The sequence below is a fragment of the Dendropsophus ebraccatus genome, chromosome 8, assembly GCF_027789765.1.
Source record: "Dendropsophus ebraccatus isolate aDenEbr1 chromosome 8, aDenEbr1.pat, whole genome shotgun sequence".
NCBI lineage: Eukaryota > Metazoa > Chordata > Amphibia > Anura > Hylidae > Dendropsophus > Dendropsophus ebraccatus.
Window position 1 is genome coordinate 16,178,292 of NC_091461.1, and position 14,343 is coordinate 16,192,634.

The following is a 14,343-nucleotide window of genomic DNA, read 5'->3' on the forward strand; positions in this document are numbered from 1 at the left end:
TAGATAGATAGGAGATAGGAAATAGATAGATAGATAGATAGATAGATAGATAGATAGATAGATAGATAGATAGATAGATAGGATAAAGATAGATAGATAGATAGATAGATGAATAATAGATATGAGATAGACGACTAATAGATAACCAGTAATAATTGTTTCTATGTCTGGACACAGTAAAGATACTCTCCAGTTTTCTATCTCTATCTCTCAGATTTTAGTTGATGCGTTTCCATCCTCCATAGAACAATAGCTACGCAGCTTTCAGTCTCCATTATCATGGCGTCCGCTCCCCCTGTGGCGGGGACATAGCCCGGCCCGTATCCGTGCCTCTAGTGTCCGCGCGCTCTAGGTACCACACAAAGGATGAAGGGGGGATTTTTGTTTGTGGCCCCGACAAGATGGCGACGCGAAAAGCAGCATAGGGTCTCTTAGACTGCTCGACGGAAGTTGTCTCTTTGTCGCTCAAGATGGCGGCGGGCATGTATCTGGAACATTATTTGGACAGTAAGTGATGAGGGATGATGAGAGTTATAGTGACATAGTAGTCTCGTGCTACTGTCAGCGGATATCTCCGGAGCTGAGAGTGGAAGAGCGGGGAGACGGGGGCAGAGGGCAAGATCCTCGGAGCTGGCAGGAAAGGGGCATCAGTCTGTGGGTGGCATAGGGGAAGGGGCAGGTACAGGTGAGGGGCAGTATACTGGGGCAGGTACAGGTAAGGGGGCAGTATACTGGGGCTGGTACAGGTGAAGGGGCAGTATACTGGGGCTGGTACAGGTGAGGGGGCGGTATACTGGGGCTGGTACAGGTGAGGGGGCGGTATACTGGGGCAGGTACAGGTGAGGGGGCGGTATACTGGGGCAGGTACAGGTGAGGGGGCGGTATACTGGGGCTGGTACAGGTGAGGGGGCGTTATACTGGGGCAGGTACAGGTGAGGGGGCGGTATACTGGGGCTGGTACAGGTGAGGGGGCGGTATACTGGGGCTGGTACAGGTGAGGGGGCGGTATACTGGGGCTGGTACAGGTGAGGGGGCGGTATACTGGGGCAGGTACAGGTGAGGGGGCAGTATACTGGGGCTGGTACAGGTGAGGGGGCGGTATACTGGGGCTGGTACAGGTGAGGGGGCGGTATACTGGGGCTGGTACAGGTGAGGGGGCGGTATACTGGGGCAGGTACAGGTGAGGGGGCAGTATACTGGGGCTGGTACAGGTGAGGGTGCAGTATACTGGGGCAGGTGCAGTATACTGGGGCAGGTACAGGTGAGGGGGCGGTATACTGGGGCAGGTACAGATGAGGGGGCGGTATACTGGGGCTGGTACAGGTGAGGGGGCGGTATACTGGCGCAGGTACAGGTGAGGGTGCAGTATACTGGGGCAGGTACAGGTGAGGGAGCGGTATACTGGGGCTGGTACAGGTGAGGGGGCGGTATACTGGGGCAGGTACAGGTGAGGGGGCAGTATACTGGGGCTGGTGCAGGTGAGGGGGCGGTATACTGGGGCTGGTACAGGTGAGGGGGCAGTATATTGGGGCTGGTACAGGTGAGGGGGCAGTATATTGGCGCAGGTACAGGTGAGGGGGCAGTATACTGGGGCTGGTACAGGTGAGGGGGCGGTATACTGGGGCTGGTACAGGTGAGGGGGCGGTATACTGGGGCAGGTACAGGTGAGGGGGCGGTATACTGGGGCTGGTACAGGTGAGGGGGCGGTATACTGGGGCTGGTACAGGTGAGGGGGCGGTATACTGGGGCTGGTACAGGTGAGGGGGCAGTATACTGGGGCAGGTACAGGTGAGGGTGCGGTATACTGGGGCAGGTACAGGTGAGGGGGCGGTATACTGGGGCAGGTACAGATGAGGGGGCGGTATACTGGGGCTGGTACAGGTGAGGGGGCGGTATACTGGTACAGGTGAGGGGGCGGTATACTGGGGCTGGTACAGGTGAGGGGGCAGTATACTGGGGCAGGTACAGGTGAGGGTGCGGTATACTGGGGCAGGTACAGGTGAGGGGGCGGTATACTGGGGCAGGTACAGATGAGGGGGCGGTATACTGGGGCTGGTACAGGTGAGGGGGCGGTATACTGGTACAGGTGAGGGTGCAGTATACTGGGGCTGGTGCAGGTGAGGGGGCGGTATACTGGGGCTGGTACAGGTGAGGGGGCAGTATATTGGGGCTGGTACAGGTGAGGGGGCAGTATATTGGCGCAGGTACAGGTGAGGGGGCAGTATACTGGGGCTGGTGCAGGTGAGGGGCAGTATACTGGGGTTGGTACAGGTGAGGGGGCAGTATACTGGGGCTGGTACAGGTGGGTGGGCGGTATACTGGGACTGGTACAGGTGAGCGGGCAGTATACTGGAGCTGGTACAGGTGGAGGGGGCAATATACCTGATTCTACTCAGTATTTTGCCATCTGCAGTTGCTGACACGTGTGGTTATTTTCCTTCCAGGTATAGAAAATTTGCCTTTTGAGCTCCAAAGGAACTTCCAGCTGATGAGGGATCTTGATCAAAGAACAGAAGGTGAGTGAGGATATGACCTGTATACCGATGGCTGCGACCTGTATACCGATGGCTGCGACACTATGTCTTTGCTGCACTGGCTGTGTATTCAGGCTGCCTGTGACTTGTCCATGAACGGTAGTTTTCCTGCAGAAGAACAGGTATGGTCACTTGCGCCCCTTAAAGTGTACCTATTATTTCATGCTGGCGGTAGCATATGTTATAAAAATCCTGCTGGTGGCTGTCTGCTTAGGCTCGTGCGGAGACAGAAGTCTTCTGGAGCGCAGTCAATGGCGCTTCTAGAAGAATTATGTCTCGGCGCATCCTCAGGATTCTTACAGCATATCCTGCCGCCAGCATGAAATGATAGGTACACATTAAAGAGACTCTGTCAGCAGGTTTACGGTGTCCTATCTCAGGGTAGCGTAAACTAGTTACAGAGAATCTGAACAGAATGATGTATCACTTACATTATTCTGTGCAGTTGATCCAGAGATATATACTCCAGAATAACATGGACAATAAGTAGTCCTCTCCTTTATGTGCGTGAGCCCAGTAGTTCTGGATATTCATGAGAAGCAGAAAACTCCGCCCATTAGCTGCTGATTGGCAGTTATCTATCCATGCTGAGTCCAGGCAGTTAACTGTCAATCAGCAGCTGGGGGGAGGGATGTGGCAGCAATCCTATTCTCCTGCATATTAGGAGAACAGAATGATGTAAGTAATACCCTTTAAAGTTAACTTCTTTGTCCTACCCAGCCTTTATACATGACCAGGGATTTTATCTCATTGAGTAATGTTCCCCAGGGGGCATAGCCGGTAGGGGCCCCCATACACTTTATACTAAAATCATCCAAACCCACTGCTGGGCGCAGGATGGTCTATCAGTGTTAGGTGTATGGGGACCTCTTCACCAACAAAGGAAGTTGGTGGAAATACGAGACCGGGGTGATGGATAATTGTCTGTGGCTTACTGATTTTGTCACACAGGATTATGCACTGCCTAGGGGATAAGTATTGTTGGTAGGACATCCCCTTAAAGTAAAGGGGATCACAGTAATTTGTGACCGTGTTGCTATTCTAAAGTTTCTATGAGTTTTCTTCCTGAAAAATTTCCCTGTTTCCTCCAGATCTGAAATGTCACATTGATCGCCTGTCCTGTCAGTATATGAGCGGTGCCCGGACTATGAGCTCAGAGGAAAAGCTTCAGCTCCTCAGACAAGTGCAGGAGGCGTACAGTAAGTGCAAGGAGTACGGAGATGATAAAGTGCAGCTGGCCATGCAGACGTACGAAATGGTGAGTGACCGGTGACCAGAAGGGAAAATTCCTTTAATCCCGCATCACTTTAAAGAGGACCTGTCACCCCCCCTGCCGGGGTGACAGGCTCCCGACCCCCCCCCACTAGAGACCCCTATACTTACCTTATCGCGGGGGGTCCCGCTTCTTGATCCAGTCGCTCATAGAGAATGAAAGGTTAGTCCGACGCTCCATTCATTCTCTATGAGCGTCGGACTCGTCTCAGGAGAGCGCGCGCCGAGCTTCGGGCGCTGAAATCTCCGTCACCGAACCGGATAAAGAAGCGGGACCCCGCGCGATCAGGTAAGTATAGGGGGCTCTAGCGGGGGGTCGGGAGCCTGTCACCCCGGCACAGGGGTGACAGGTGCCCTTTAAGTTTCAGATTATGGAGTCTTGTTGTTGTTTTGTGAATTGTTGCTGATGGATTATGAATGTCTCCACCTTATTGGATGTTGGATTTATGGAGTTTTATAATATTTCTACAACTATGGAAACCGCATAACATAATTTGAAGGCTGTGGAGTGTGAATCCAGTAGTTTCTAGAATGATTCAGGAGATTTACTTCTCTTTCAGGTGGATAAACACATACGGAGGCTGGACACCGACCTCGCCCGCTTTGAAGCTGATCTGAAAGAGAAGCACATCGAATCCAGTGACTATGACAGCTGCTCCAGCAAAGGCAAAAAGAGTGAGGAGATATCCGCCTGCTCATTTTGCCCTCCTTTCCCTGGAAATACCCATCTGAGGACTTCATGTTGTAGTTCTGCTTCCAGGTGCTGAAACTTTTCCTGCCCTCCTCCTCCTGGGATGCAAAGGGGCAGGTCTAAGTCCCAAACATCGCATGTGAGGAAAACTATGCCCGCATGTAACGTCCAATAGCTGCACAGTGTCACTGCAACATCAGAGACACTGTGCAGGTATTGGACATTGTGCAGTTTTGCCCACATGACCGTGACTTAGATTTGCCCCTCTACATATAGGAAGGAATATCAGATGAGAGATGGCAGGAGGTAAGCATCGGGAGGAAAAGGTTTCAGCTGCCTTTTGCTCCCCAGATGACTCATTTAAAGTGTACCTGTCGTTTCAAAAAACTTTTGAAAAGTCATAAGTTATGATTGGTCTAGGTTTGAGTGTTCAGAACCGTACTGATCGGGAGTATAAGGCGGGAGAGGACGGCCCCATAGACTTCAGCGTGTGTTTTCCTGACCGGTACATGTTTAGACCTGGACCAATCAAAACTTTTGACATGTCTCTATGACATCTCAAAGGTTTTTTTGAAACGACGGGTACACAGAGCACATTTATAGAGAATGCATTAATGCATTTATAACAATACACGTCTCAGCTGCTGCAGAACCTTGTTAGGAATAGAAAAGGGAAGACGCCTGTCCACCACCTATTGATTCTAATCTGTGTCGTAGCTTTTACATGAAGACACTTTGCAGCTGCTGTATAGAATTCTGCAGCAGCTGAGGCTTAGGGCCCTATTCCACTGGACGATTACCGTTCAGATTATCGTTAAATCGTTCGAATCTAAACGATAATCGTTCGGTTGAAATGCAGTTAACGATTAACAACCGAACGAGAAATCGTTGATCGCTTTAAAAGACCTGGACCTATTTTTATCGTTGCTCGTTCGCAAATCGTTCGCGTTGAATAAGACATCGTTCGGTCGTTCGCAATAGATACGAATGCAATAGCGAATAAATAGCGAAGAAAAAACGATCGCAATTACGATCATAAGTAACGATTATCGTTCAATGGAAATGAGTGAACGTTTTCAGGTCTTTCGCAATAGTGGTCGTTTGAGATCGTTAATCGTTAATGATATGCAAACGATAATCGTTTGGTGGAATAGGGCCCTTAAGGTCCTATTACACGGGCTGATTAGATCGAATTATCGGGCAGTAAGGGCTGCATGGACATCGTTAGCTATGTCCATGCAGCCCTTGCCCAAACACCTGTTCCACACCTCTCCCGGTTTTCTCTCCTGTGCTCGGCAGCTTCAGCTTCTGAGTGATCTGTCAGCCAGTCACAGCGTTTGAGCCACCTGTCAGCCAGTCACAAGATGAGACCGGCGCGGCCTGTGATTGGCTGAGCTCAGCTGACAGGCCGCTCAGACGCTTTAGCCACTGGGACCGGGAAGCTGCGGAGCACAGGAGAGAAAACCGGGAGTGGGGAGAGGTAACAGGCGATTGGGCAATCGCTGGCCGTCGATCACTATTACACGTAGTGATGCGCCCGACAATTTTGGATCCGAACCTAAACCAACGATCAGCCAATGATCGTTTCATCAGCTGATCATGGTCTCTATTACACGGAGCGATAATTGGCCGAATCGGCTTAATTCGGCCGATTATCGCTCCGTGTAATAGGGCCCTTAGAACTGTCAAATGCAGCTGAAGGACTATTGTTAGAGAGGGAGCACATGTCAGTCACTGGCTGACACCAGAGAAGCAAAAATGATGTGTGACAGATGGCTTATGAAGGAAGCGTCCCCTATAAACAGCAGCTGATCTCTATATGATCAGGTAGCATGCTGTATATCTACAGATCTGTTCTCTATGGAAGGTCTTACCCCTCCTCTTCCTCCATGGCACTAATGGAGTTCTCACTATCATAACCAGTAAATGTTCCCAATAAATCAACCCTTCTTTTTTCTTACCTCCAGATTTGGTCCCTCACCCCTTTTGTTCTCGCCCCAACATTGGGATAACACTCTGATTATCCTTCCTGCAGAGGGCAGAGGTCAGAAGGAGAAGAAGGCCCCCAAGGTCAGGTCAAAGGTGAAGAACTCCGATGACGAGACAACAAAGACCGGACAGAAGAAGATCAAATTGGTTCAGACGTAAGTGATCTGTCACTGAGGGTGTGAGGGGTGTTCTCACAACTGATGTTAGGAAACATCTGTGGGATAGACAAGTGAATAAACCAATTAATCTTAGCGTCCTTTTACACGGCCCAATATAGCGGCCGTGTATGGGTGCAAACAATCCGACAAGCGTTTTACACTTGTCAGCCAATCGCTGGCTCTTTTACACAGGCTGATTATTGGCGGAATAAGCACTTCTAGGGTGCCTTCACGCGTACCGGATCCCGCAAACCTGCAGCGTGTGAAGCTATCCCTAGGAACGTTTGTTGATGATAAACAGCTGTGTAAAAAGGCCTTTATGGGTAGTGTAGTTGTCTGTAATTTATAATCATGTTGTCTATGTACTGACTCCTGCTGAGCTTGTGCTTATACACAGCAGCCAGTCACAGCAAGCAGAGCATGAGGAAGGAAAGCAACAATAACATGATCCAAGACTTCAGACAACCTCTGATTGCAGTAAAAACAATGCACAAAGGCGTCCAGTCCAATGACGTAAGCTGTGCCTCCCCAAGACAAACTGGAGAGCACGTGGGATGGCATCATGGCAGTGACCCTTTAAATCTCTGATCATAGCTACAGATAGAAAGCTGCCGACACTATAAAAAAATAAATGGAAGTGTAGGTTTTAGGAACCTCAGCTGAACTTACAAGCACGAAAGGGAAGTGATATGCAGGCAAGATTCAATCTCCCTTGCTGTCATACTGATCTATACTCCATTTCAGGGCAGAATACGGTGCTCCTGCTAGTAATTTCGGTAAAGTGCATCCATCTGATGTCCTGGATATGCCTGTGGACCCCAATGAACCTACATACTGCCTGTGCCACCAGGTGTCCTATGGAGAGATGATCGGCTGTGACAATCCAGATGTAAGTACATTCAGATGCTGCATTGTGGTTATCCTAAATCCAGAGTGAGATGAATAAACCCTAATCAACGCACTAAGTATATTCAGCACTGTGATATGAAAACTGACAGCCCAGATATATGTATATGTATATATGCTGTCAGTTTCCCTTTATCGTCATTGGCCTCACATCTCCTGTTTACACGGAAAGATGTGTGGCTGATCTTAAATCTTAAAACCTGCTCTGAAGAGACAATCACTGTCATTTTTACATGAGCCAATTATTGGTCGAAGGAGCGTTTTTTGCAACACCCCTGGCCAATAGTAGTCCGAGCGGAGCCAAGGACCCTGGGGTCAGCACCCTACAGCTGCTCTTTGCCTAATTATTAGTTATTACATATTTCTACCATTTGATGACGCTTATGTATAAATCCTTGAAATATCACCATGTTTTCTGCTTTGTTTCTTCAGTGCTCCATCGAATGGTTTCATTTTGCCTGTGTCGGCCTGGCTACAAAACCTCGTGGAAAATGGTGAGTAGAGTAGATTATTCCAATGGTGCTATTGTTCTCTGTGGTAACAGCCCATTCTGTATTCTGCACAGTCATACCATCATCCTGTTTTATCTGCTGCCCTCTAAGCCTATGCACCTTTAATACCTGTTGTCTGACATTTATCTCTGTCGTCCCCTTGATACACATTCCTGTGTTCTATATGTGAAGGGGCTTATTTCTCTGAGAACAAAGGGGTCGGGCAGTGAAATGTTATCACCCCCAAACCTTTATCTCCACTGACATCATCTGTTGATGGAGACTCAGAAGGTGTCCATGCACTTTATACTGATGTCCAAACTCTTGCCAGCTGCGGCTTTGGCTGGCATCAGTATTTAGTGTATGGGGACCTTAAGTGCCTCTTCTTTTTCTCTGTGTGCTTTTCTTCCACATCATCTTCATTATTCCTCAATCCCACTATTAGGTAGCACTACTTTCAGGCCTCTTATTGTCTTCCTCCTACCTCCTGTATATAGCTCTCATAGTCTTCTTCTTACCTCTGTATATAGCTCTCATTGCCCTCCTACATCTGTATATAGCTCTCATTGCCGTCTTACTACGTCTGTATATAGCTCTCATTGTCTTCCTCCTACCTCTGTATATAGCTCTCATTGTCTTCCTCCTACCTCTGTATATAGCTCTCATTGTCTTCCTCCTACCGCTGTATATAGCTCTCATTGCCTTCTTCCTCCTACCTCTGTACATAGCTCTCATTGTCTTCCTCCTACCTCTGTATATAGCTCTCATTGCTGTCTTCCTCCTACCTCTGTATATAGCTCTCATTGCCGTCTTCCTCCTACCTCTGTATATAGCTCTCATTGTCTTCCTCCTACCGCTGTATATAGCTCTCATTGCCGTCTTCCTCCTACCTCTGTACGTAGCTCTCATTGCCATCTTCCTCCTACCTCTGTATATAGCTCTCATTGTCGGTCCACCTTTCTCTGATTTCCTATACTTTCTTGTTGCAGGTACTGCCCACGCTGCTCTCAGGAGAGGAAGAAGAAATAAGCTGTTTGGCTGCAGCCCCCTGTGGGCAGAGGGCAGCGAGTATAAGGGAGTCGGTGCTACCTTCTTCATTTTGTATATCCAAGGAGGACAGTTACAGATGTCAATGACAGTATTAGAAGTTCCTCCAGGTGCTGTTGTATTGCTGTGCATGAGGAGGGAATGTGACGGCCATTGTGACGGCATTAGACGTATGACAAGCTGTAAGTGCAGCCCGGGCCTTGTCATTCTGCATACCTCTCATGTTGGCTCCTGTCCCTCCTCTATGGCTTTCAGATGTCTATGTCACCCCTTCTACATTACTTACAATATCCCATCTATCTCTAGAGGAACCTTGACTGTCTCTCGCCTCCTAACTCTCTTCTTACTCTTAATATATAAACTACCTCCAGATAATGCTCTGTATTTGCCTTCCTGCCCCACTATTGGACTTTTTTTTTTATTTTCTAAATACTTCTTCACATAAAAACACTTCTATATACAAAACAACAAAACACTAAGTCGCAAAACACTACAGAAAATAACAGGTGCCAAATGTGTTACCTCTTCCCTCTAAACCTCGCATTTCCTCCACCCCTGCATGGACATCAGCCGTACTCCACCCAACTTCTTTGTAGGTATCTTCCATTAAAGGGGAACTCCAGGTAGAGGTTAAAAAAAATGAAACTTCTGCAGAAGCATAACGCATTACTTACCCGTCTATCCCAAAAATCAATTTGTTTGGGGGGTTTTGCTCTGTTTTGTGTTTCTGTTCTTCCTGGTTTTGCATTCCCCAGAATGCAATGCTTTCCCTCAGCTGACCGTCACATCCCCCACCCATTACAATCAGTAAAATTAGTGCTGCACCTGCTTGTGACCATACGGGAGATGGGGATTGGGTTATCCAGCCAAGCCTCCTGTGATATCAAGCCCTGCCCCCTGTCTGCATCATCAGCAAACACACACAATGTGAGACAGAGGCATGTAAGATTTGTCTTCTAGGGGGGGATAGCAGCAAGAGCAGGAGACACTGTGAATTGGCACAGAGGCCATTTTTTTCACTTCCTGGATTTCTATCAGCTACGAGTGTGACAGAACCGTACAGATAGGGTAATACATTGTATAGACACATCTATATAACTTTTAATGTACTTTTAATAGAAAACAAGTTTTTCTTATCCGGAGTTCCCCTTTAAGGTGCCCCATCTTATTCAGCAGGTCTAGCCAGCCATTCCACTTTAATATCAGCATGGCTTATCCTTTGTTCCCAGGGCAGATATGGATGTCAGCAGCAGTTTATTCCACACAGCCGATCCTATTATACTTGGGAGCTATATATAAGCTCCAGTCTAAAATGTCTGACTGCTGCTTTCTTCCCGCTCTCATTCAGAAGACATTCATGCTCCTTTGAACTGAGCATGCGTATCTCTAAGGATTATCATAAGCTACAGCTGTCAGCTGACAAATATATTTATATTTAAAGGGAACCTGTCACTAGATTTATGTCACCTTAAATAAGGGCAGCATAAACTAGTGACAGAAATGCTGAACAGATCTGTTTATTACTTACATTTTGTTTACCCATTCTCCTAATATGCAGGAGAATAGGATTCTTACCACACCCCTTCACCCGCCCTCCAACTGCTGATTGACAGTTAACTGCCTATATACAGCATGGATAGATAACTGCCAGTCAGCAGCTGGTGGGCGGAGTTTTCTGCTTCTCATGAATATTGAGGACTACTGGGCTCATGCACATAAAGGAGAGGACTACTTATTATCCATGTTATTCAGTAGTATAACTCTGGATCAGCTGCACAGAACAATGTAAGTGATACATCATTCTGTTAAGCTTCTCTGCCACTAGTTTATGCTACTCTGAGATAGGACAGCAGAAACCTGCTGACAGTCTCTCTAACATGTATGGCAGCTTTACTCTCTTCCAGAAATCTTTTGGATATCTGCCCTTACTTACCTCCACTTGGACATCTACCTATATTCACACTGAATTCCACACAGTCATCAGCCCTCGCTCCACTCGCCTCTCCCTGGATATCGTCCCTTACCTGTATAAACTCCACCCAGGTAAGGGCTCTACCTAGAGATCCTCTCCTCCTTGGTCGGCCTCTTTTTCCCTCTCTTCCTTAGGGCTCCTAACTTTTCCACAACTTAATTTTGGTGCTGAAAATGTCTTCCTTTTTACTGGAAATGTATAATGCAAGTGTTTACACTTGAGCAGTAAATGTCCCCAGGATGGTATATAGCAGTAGCTGCTGATGTCTGTGTGTGCATTGGCCTACGATGCGGTGTTGGAGAGGCGGCATATTTATTCAGGGCTAGGGAACCTTGTTGCTGCATTGGTTCCATGCGCTCAATAACCTGGAAAAATTAACATATTTGTTTCTGCCATTTGCGCTCTCTGTTTGTATGATTTGGGTCAATCTAATGGTGCGAGCTCTCCCCCCACCCCCCACCTCAAAAACATCCCGCCGGCACAGTCCACTCCACAGCTTCATACTGGAAATGTATTTTCTTCTGATTTACTAGAGAGAGAATAAATTAATAGTAAACGTCCCTGTGTCGTGTCTTATGTCATGGAATAAACGCCATTGCCGCCCTCCGCCACAGTATATGTATGCAGTATATGAGCCTAAAAGACTTCATTGGGTCCACAGCTAATCTGCTATAGGACAGGAGGATTTGCTACAGATCCATCCAAGTCATCAGTGAGTAGAAAAATCTGCCATTCTGATTTCCCAATATTCAGGTTTTGTAGAGACGTCTAGAACAATAAACCGGACCATGATCCATTAGTTTGCATCTGGTAATAGTGAGTCCAGCTTAGATGCTTTTGGAGTTGTTTGAAGTTAGAATCCTCAAATCATAGAAGAGATATCCGCTCCGATGCAAATGCCAGCCAAGTGGAGCAGGTCGGGTAAGGAGAACCTGTCACATTCATGCTGCCTGAACCAGGAGCCGCTCCTCCACCCCCCTGGCTTTATTAATAAATCGCTCCCTGTTTGGTTATAGGAACATATCTATCAGCGATGAGCGAACCTGGAGCATGCTCAAGTCCATCCGAGCCCGATTGTTCGCTATTTGATTAGCTGGGGCTGCTGAACTTGGATAAAGCTCTAAGGTTGTCTGGAAAACATGGATACAGCCAATGACTATATCCATGATTTCCACATAACCTTAGGGCTTTATCCAAGTTCAGCAGCCACCGCTAATCACATGCCGAAAGTTCGGGTTCGGATGGACGCCTGGAGAGATCAGCAGGATGGGGAGGAGCTAATAGTATGGGGAGAGATCAGCAGGATGTGGAGGGGCTAGTAATATGGGGAGAGGCCAGCAGGATGGGGAGGGGCTAGTAGAATGGGGGGAGATCAGCAGGATGGGGAGGAGCTAATAGTATGGGGAGAGACCAGCAGGATGGGGAGGGGCTAGTAGTATGGGGAGAGACCAGCAGGATGGGGAGGGGCTAGTAGTATGGGGAGAGACCAGCAGGATGGGGAGGGGCTAGTAGTATGGGGAGAGACCAGCAGGATGGGGAGGGGCTAGTAGTATGGGGAGAGATCAGCAGGATGGGGAGGGGCTAGTAGTAGGGAGAGACCAGCAGGATGGGGAGGGGCTAGTAGTATGGGGAGAGATCAGGATGGGGAGGGGCTAGTAGTATGGGGAGAGACCAGCAGGATGGGGAGGGGCTAGTAGTATGGGGAGAGATCAGCAGGATGGGGAGGGGCTAGTAGTATGGGGAGAGATCAGGATGGGGAGGGGCTAGTAGTATGGGGAGAGATCAGCAGGATGGGGAGGGGCTAGTAGTATGGGGAGAGATCAGGATGGGGAGGGGCTAGTAGTATGGGGAGAGATCAGCAGGATGGGGAGGGGCTAGTAGTATGGGGAGAGATCAGCAGGATGGGGAGGGGCTAGTAGTATGGGGAGAGATCAGCAGGATGGGGAGGGGCTAGTAGTATGGGGAGAGATCAGTAGGATGGGGAGGGGCCACTGGGGACTTTGTGGTTCAGGCAACATGACAGTGATGACAGGTTTCCTATAACCTGTGACCTCTCAGTTACACAGAAATACACGCCGATGACCAAAGATGATTGTGGTTGTACAATCCCATCGATCAGCCTATAAATTAGCTATACCTTCTCCTTATCCATCTTTTATACAGAGCAGTAAGCGGTCTGTTCAGCAGCAATTATCCCATATAAAAGGCCCCTAAGAGGCATCTGTAATATGGAGCCAAAGCGCAGACATATTCTGGTTGACATGCCATCACTATTGTATCCATAGGCTCCTAGAAATGGACGTAGACTTTGGAAAACAGATGGGAGTAGTTGAAAAATGGATCAAATATTAAAGCATTTCTATTTTAAAGGAACGTATCATCTTTTCATGCTGCCCGAAGCAAGAGTCATCAGGGCGGATCCCAGTGACTCCTCCCCACCCCACCAGCCTTGATTGATCAATCTCTTAGGGCTCATTTACACGGAAAGATTATCTGACAGATTATCTGCCAAAGATTTGAAGCCAAAGCCAGAAACAGACTATAAACAGAGATTCGGTCATAAAGGAAAGCCTGAGATTTCACCTCTTTTCAAATCTATTCTTGGCTTTGGCTTCAAATCTTTGGCAGATAGGGCCCTATTGCATGGAGCAATGATTTGCCGACTCCCTGTGGAGTAATAAAGCCAATAATCAACTGAAAAACTGATAATCAGCTGATCGTTGTCTTTCAACATGTTGAAAAATCATTGGTTGCCGACCACGCCTGGCTCCCTGTAATAGCGACGCACAGCTGGCGGCTGATGACAGCGTGAGATAAAATAATGACGTTTATACTTCTATGTCTAGGCTCCCCCGCTGTCCTGCTCTCCGCTGCCACCTCTGGCCCCTATCTGTACTGTCAGGCCGCTCAGCCAGTATTTTATTTTCAATGTTAAAGGGATTCTCCAACCCGTCGATTGTAAAACTACAACTCCCAGCATGTAAGGTCTCACTGTTGACTCTCCCGATATGCTGGAATATTCTGATGGTTCTGCAATATCTGAAGGAACAGGTTGGAGACCACCAGACTAGAGGCCACAACAGATATCACATGACCTCAGATCATATGCTGTCTGGGTATGCTGGGAGTTGTAGTTCTGCAATATCTGAAGCAACAGGTTGGAGACCACCAGGCTCCAATGAAAACGATATGTGTGAACACAACCATAAAATATTTTTTATAATCTCAATAAATCGACCTAAACCAACATGCAGCACATCCATCCCCATGCAAGCGCTGCTGG

General features: G+C 47.9%; 1 protein-coding gene across 2 annotated transcripts; it reads left to right on the forward strand.

The window, feature by feature from the left end:
• The first annotated feature begins 367 nt into the window (after positions 1 to 367).
• On the forward strand, positions 368 to 11,620 carry ING4 (inhibitor of growth family member 4). 2 transcript variants are annotated; one of them, XM_069979918.1, is made up of 8 exons: positions 368 to 507; positions 2,445 to 2,516; positions 3,626 to 3,792; positions 4,367 to 4,481; positions 6,533 to 6,641; positions 7,389 to 7,533; positions 7,983 to 8,044; positions 9,031 to 11,620. In XM_069979918.1, exons 1-8 carry the CDS (start codon positions 471 to 473, stop codon positions 9,068 to 9,070), a joined length of 747 nt encoding a protein of 248 aa, XP_069836019.1. In that variant the 5' UTR covers positions 368 to 470; the 3' UTR covers positions 9,071 to 11,620. The 2 variants fall into 2 exon arrangements, with proteins under 2 accessions (XP_069836019.1, XP_069836020.1); XM_069979919.1 differs by lacking the exons at positions 368 to 507; positions 2,445 to 2,516 and adding an exon at positions 3,148 to 3,212.
• The last annotated feature ends 2,723 nt before the right edge of the window (positions 11,621 to 14,343 follow it).